This window comes from Amblyomma americanum, chromosome 1, assembly GCF_052857255.1.
Source record: "Amblyomma americanum isolate KBUSLIRL-KWMA chromosome 1, ASM5285725v1, whole genome shotgun sequence".
Lineage (NCBI taxonomy): Eukaryota > Metazoa > Arthropoda > Arachnida > Ixodida > Ixodidae > Amblyomma > Amblyomma americanum.
Window position 1 is genome coordinate 517,208,489 of NC_135497.1, and position 6,263 is coordinate 517,214,751.

A 6,263-nucleotide genomic window follows, 5' to 3' on the forward strand; every position below is an offset into this window, starting at 1 on the left:
TCATTGTCTGTTGAACCCTGACTTTCTTTTCTCGACCAGCTTCTCTTTTGGGGCCTTTGGAAAACTGCTGCTGAGTGGTGGACGAGATTCTGGAGCAGTTTTTCTCTCCTGAGGCTGCATGCTCTCAGCCATGGCCACAACCTTGTCAAGGAGGCGTTTGACGTAGCCTGTGTGAGCATTTCATCTTGTAGCTTGTGCAATATTCACTTTCTTCGTGACCAAATAAACTAGGTGGTGCAAGCTTACCATGAGTGGGTGACTCCTTTACTGGACAAGCTGTTGGGTCACCACCTGCTGCCTTTGGGTAACGCACACACCATCGAAGTGTGCCATCCTTTGTGCGTGCCTGACCACGTCCACTGTTCTCGTTGTAGTGAAGTACAGCAAGTTGGGTCCTGAAAAAGTTGCACAGGACAGTGTGAAAACGCGTTACCTTGTAACATATGTAAACAGTCCAACTGTAAAGATCATGTGACAAAAGAAGGTCACTGATGGGAGTTGAGCACAACACCATGTTAGCAATTAGTGCTTGAAAGCACCATGTGCACGCGTGATGAAAATACTGAAGGAGCAAAGCACTACTTTTGAAGAGCTATGAGAACAAAGCATCGCCGCAGTTGCCGGGCGGATTGAAAATGAAAATGCAGTGCTTGCATGGTGAACACAGCCGAAACTCTAAATTTCCACAAAGTGTCGGCATGTAAAACCCCTTCTGATTCGGTCGACTGTGTTTTTAATTTCTGTTTATACGACATAAGAAATGATGCAGCTATTGACAATTTCAGTAAGTGTAATTTAAGATGGGCACCTGTTCATATAGTTGCGGCACGTGCCTACATGCCTTTCACTTTTTCTACAGATGCATGTCTAACATTTGTTTTGTTTAACACAATTGTTTTGTGATATCGGTGGCTTCTGACTGTAAAAGTAGAGAATAGAAGACAACAGCTTACCTGGCCCTCATTCCCAAATACGAATAATGGTAGGTCTTTGGTGCAAAATGCGCTAGAAGGCTATGAAAAGCCTCTAATCCATAGGTTTGATATCTAGTAGATAGCCGCGGCATGTCTTGCAGAAGGGCCTTAGAAGTTGCAATGTCTTGAAGCTTCTGGAAAGCCTTTGATTCTAAAAAGAAACGGCCATTATCATCTCTTTGTAAAGCTCTAAGTGTGCGGCTTGCTGTATGCTCTGCATCAACCAGTTAAAAAGTGTTTCAGTGCACCTGTAAATAAACTTGCGTTCAGTAATGCACATCTTATAAGTTTCGATAGTTTTAATAAACATTGGTATTTGAGGTGCACTGTAATAAATGGTATGGAAGAAACAAACAGCCATTATTTGCTTAGCTCATGAAGCTTTTCATTGAAATTCTGCTGCACTGCACAGGTAGCTGAAATTTTGGAATCCAGAGAAACCCTCTTGGAAAATCTTGGAACCCTCAACAACCATAGGTTGTCCAGCCTCTCCATTGCATTGCCTGCCATTTCCTCTTGATTTCTACTAAGATATCATTAACTCGTTTGTTCACTTACCCACTCTGCTCTCTTCATATCATAATGTTACACTTTTCACTTTCACAGCTTGCAACATTGTACTCAATCTAAGTTCAACCTTTTTTGCTAATTCTGTTTCTGCACCATAAGTGAGTACTGGTAAGATACAGCTGTTGTATAATTTCCTCTTGAGCGATACTGGTAAATTACCATTCAATTTTCAGCATAATTGTTAAATGCACTGGTCCTTATTCTTATTATCCTGTTTCTTTCACTCACGTGGTCTGGATCTGCGGTCATTACCTATACTAATTAGACCTCTTCCCTTCCCACTTTTAATGCTTCGTCGCTGCCTATCATAAACCACTGCTCGCTTCAGAGACTGTTGGACGTTGCTTAAGTTCTATGCATAAAGTTTTTAGACCCACTGTTCTGCTTTGCCTGTCGAGGTCATCGATAATGCTTTGCAGTTTGTTCCGAGTTCATTTTTCGAAAGCGCTAAAACAAAACGGACAAAGAAGGAACAGACATGGACAAGTGCTCATCCCTGTCTGTCCCTTCTTTGTCCGTGTTGCTTCAGCGCTTTCGAAAAATGACAAACATGCACCAACTAGCCCCATTTTCCACTCTTCTGGAGTTCCGAGTTCTTTAGCAAGGCAACGTGATCACCAAATTTCATTAACTCTTATCGCTAGTTCTCATTTGAGGTCTGTGAATACCTCCTGTAAACACGCAGTGAATAGTACTCTAGAGATTATGTCTTCGTACCTGAAACCCTCTCTTATTGGAATTTTGTTACTTTATATATCATACCTAGATGTGCCTAATTATGCTTCGCTAGGGCCTTTCACATATTTTCATTACAAAATGTAACATACCTTCTCTGAGCCACTGCTTGGGTCCGATGTCACCGTGCAAGCACGTGGGGAACGATGCCTGGTCGTGTGTGTGGATGTCCCTTATGTGGTTAAGAAGTGACAGCCATTTGGGCACAATGAGTTCTGCTTTGCCTTCGCTAGATGCTGCCGCCCAATACAGATGGTTGCACACAGACTTAATCCAGGGTGCAAGTTCCTTGCAGTTATTTTGTTTTGCAGCTGTGTGCAGTTTCTTGGTGATACCTAAAATGCATATTAAAAAAATAGGACTAATGTAATATATTCCATTAATATGCTGAAAATAACACTTTATCAGCCACCATAAAGCCGCAGCTGCTAGATACCTTTTGCCATGTGCCACACGTCGAACTCATGGGCGATTGCAGCTTTGTTGTTGCGGAGAAAGCACTTGATCTGTGTATGACGGTCGGTCACCAGCACTGCTACCTTGATGCTCTCACTCTCCAGAAAAGCAAGGCCTTGTTTCAGGCCTTCTAACTCCATGCGACAGCAGCCGCCAGCATCATTGGACTGTGGTATGATAATGGCAAAGGATATTGAGTGATGTGTAGCGTGTCTACCAATTAAAAAAAGACTGCATGCATTGAGGTCTCTCCTCCCAGCTGTAACTATTTTTAAGAAAATAAATCTTTGTATTTCTAACAATGGTAGTGCTGTGCTGATGCTTCATCTACCAGGACGGGGATTCAAGGCTAAGCCAATGATAATGCATGTGCTGTAGAAAGAAGTCATGATATTTAAATGTTGCGTTACAGTTCATTTGGCGGCATTAGTGAGCTATAGAAATTTACAGAACGTTGTTGTAGCAAAGTGGAAACGCACCTGCACGACTTCAAAATGCAAGACTTTGTGGCGTTCAACGTCCATCAGAGTATACGTGCCATATTTAGCACTAAATCCTGGTGAATCAGCCCGTCCATCTCCAGCAAGGTTCACCTGTTGGCCTTGCAGCTCTTGCAGCAGACTTTTCTGCTCTTCTTTCCAAACCTGAAAACAAAACAGTGCGCATTGGACCTTGACCATGCAAAGAAAGCTGGAAACTTCTTCACAATGACTCCTTACCCTGTCAATTGCAGGCCACAGATATGAACGCTGGATTGCAAAAAATGTCCTGTTGCTCACAACTGGTGCACCAATTGAAGCCAGCATTCTCAGTGTAGCTGTTGGGTTGCATCCAGAGAAGAGAACTGCTGCGCAAAGCTGCAGGTTGAGCATCGGCTGCTGTTTTTCGACGTCCTGATTACACCAGTAAACAAAATGGCCAGATGCACACTCCCCATAAACTTCTACAAGTGTGCCTTCACACTCGAATCTGACTGTACGAGGTGCGAGGCACTCTGTGCACAGCTGGAAAAGCTTCCAAAGGTACTTCTCCTGCACCAAAAAAATTTTGTTGCCGGGTTCATCTGGGGAGTTTCCGACACACCCGTGCCTGGAAGAGAATGGGCAAATTTTCAATCGCACTGGACAGCCTAAACACGCTACCTTGCATGAAAAACATGAGTGAATGTTTATGGCACCAGAGTAAAAGTAGGGCAAACAGGTTTTTATCATACTGTTAATAAATCGCATACTTCTCTTCAAATTCTTCGCATGGAGTGTAGTCCTCATCATCGTAGTCCTCATCTCCACCTTCGTCTTCTGTGCTGTCATCATTTTCAATGGCCTCTCTTTGGATTGGCATGGTCGTTTGAGTGGCTACATTTATCATGGGGCTGCCAACCTGAATGCCTAAAAATCATGTGATATGTGCAGCTGCATTTAGTAGTTGTTACCACTGCACGCAACATAGAATATGCGGAAATTTTAGTACAACTGAAAACCTCTATAGCGCTTTGCCCCCTTCCCCGTCATTATTGTACAAATGCATGCATAAAAAATGTACGCTGAATGTGGAGGCACATACCGATAGATACAGTGTGTGGTTTTGTCTGAGAGTGGTGTGATGCCATGCTTCTTTTCACACATGCCTGTACAGCTGTGCTTTTTGTCGCTGGCCGCATCGTTGCTTGGACAGACTTGTGTCTTCCCTCACAAGACTCTGTCAGTTTGACCTCCAGCGTTGCATCATGTGCTGAATCTGCAATAATGAGCTGGTTATCATATAATGTGTAAGGCGTCAATGCTTTGCATTACTCTGCTTGCTGAAGATTGACCATTACCAGTGAGAGCGAGGATACTTAGTGAATTTTCCACGCCGAAGTTTTCATGTCGCATTGCACAAAGATCTGCTCCAGCTTCTGTTGTGACATCTGCAACACAGACTGAGACATGATTTGATGCACAGTATAGGCATGCACAACTAAATGTTCAGACTGAATGTAGCGTCATTACCTGTTGGGCTACCAGAGGGACTGCCCAATTTTGGATCAAGTTTTTCCACGCTTGATCCTTCTCCAAGCAGTTCTGCAAGGACCTGGAAGGATAAAAAGTGTACTGAATTACTGAATTGCTCTTTACTGAAAATGTTTCTATCAAAGCAAGAAAACCGCGTATGTGAAGTCGTTCTCGGCTGTTTGGCGATCATCGAAATGTATGTTTACCTTGTAAGAATACTATGACGCCTGCCGACTTATCGCATTTGCATAACCACATCGGAATTGGACAGATTTGAAAAGTGTGAAGCTATCGGTTACGGAAATAGGGGAATAGCGAGGCGCCAGTGCGCATGGGCAAGACCATTACCATTATAATTTCCCGTCCCGTCTGCATGCGAGGAACCATCAGCAGTGTTTCATTGACGAGTAAGTGACGTTTAGCGCAGGGGTCTCTATAGCATATCCCCTTGCGCGAGAAAAGGAAACCCGAGTACAGCCGCGCGGCGCTGTGCCCGTACCATCGCGGGATCGCTCTCCGCGTGCGCTCCTCGCGGTCAACGCTTCATGCAAAGCTCCACACGCAAATGAGACCAGAATTGCCGCAGAGTAATGAATTTAAAATCGGAAGTAGAAGCACTCACCTCATGTTTCCTTCTTTTAGCAAATGCACTTCTTGGCGGTGGTGGCATGCTTCTTTTGTGCAAAAATAGTGAAGGAACCGCGTCATGGTTCAGCCGTGCCCCTTTGACAGAAACCCCTAGCGATCGCATTAGGGACAAGCTCTGCACGTAGTCGCTGTCACGAAAGTGCTTCGAGCAGAGTACGCTTGCTTTGGTCGGCTTGAAATTCTCCCTCTTCACAGCAACGACCCACTGCGCTGCGAGCTTTTGATCTTTCGGGAAAGTGTGGAAGACGACATCGTCGCGGCCGTAGGTGCTCGTACACCCGAACGCACAGCAGTACCTCATGTTAGATCGGCTGCACGTGGTCGGATGCTGAAAACTTGGCTGAAACACTTTGGGATTACGACCACAACGCAGGCAACACTAGGAGCAACGCGCGCTGAAAGCACGTTCGGGTGACTCGGAGGGTTTCCGGCTCCTCAAAATGACGTCACACGGGCCGACAAGGAGGAGGTTTTCCTCTCTGCTTTTCTCCTCTCCTGCGCTCTCTCGGGACGCGGGAGATTTGAACGGCGCGCATTCAATCTGTGATTGTGGCGATGCTTTTGCAACAACTGAAAAAATAACTTCACAAGCAAGATCAACAATGAGTATACTTCAAAAGCCTAGAAGGTTAGCAGATTTGAAAACCGCCTCAGTCTCCCTTTAAGTGACCGAAAATTTGTTCAAACTATGCTGATTAGAAACAAAGCGTAAGGGGACCGAAAAATAGTTCTTTACGCAGAGTTCGGATTAAAGAGAGCCCGACCATGCAGAGGGGTTCGTAAGGGTCTTTTCATTCTTATGCGACCGCTCATCAGCACTGTCAGCGGCGCCTCATAGCTTCCACTCGATAGTCCCCGCATACGCTAATCTAAACTGGTCCCACGT

The 6,263-nt window shown here is 44.9% G+C and overlaps 1 protein-coding gene across 1 annotated transcript; it reads right to left on the minus strand.

The window, feature by feature from the left end:
* LOC144128566 (uncharacterized) lies at positions 1-3,932 on the minus strand. Its single transcript, XM_077662064.1, has 7 exons — positions 3,455-3,932; positions 3,215-3,379; positions 2,716-2,902; positions 2,372-2,614; positions 954-1,125; positions 247-395; positions 1-167 (listed from the first exon to the last, which is right to left on the minus strand). The coding sequence occupies exons 1-7, from the start codon at positions 3,605-3,607 to the stop codon at positions 1-3; spliced, it is 1,236 nt and encodes a 411-aa protein (XP_077518190.1). The 5' UTR covers positions 3,608-3,932.
* Positions 3,933-6,263: the final 2,331 nt, after the last annotated feature.

Coding starts and splice junctions, on each gene's coding strand:
- LOC144128566 (XM_077662064.1), bottom strand. CDS start 3,607: ATGCTCAACCTGCAGCTTTGCGCAGCAGTTCTCTTCTCTGGATGCAAC. Junction 3,380..3,454: donor TGTGGCCTGCAATTGACAGG/GTAAGGAGTCAT, acceptor TTTTGTTTTCAG/GTTTGGAAAGAAGAGCAGAA. Junction 1,126..2,371: donor CAAGCAGTGGCTCAGAGAAG/GTATGTTACATT, acceptor GTTTCTTTTTAG/AATCAAAGGCTTTCCAGAAG.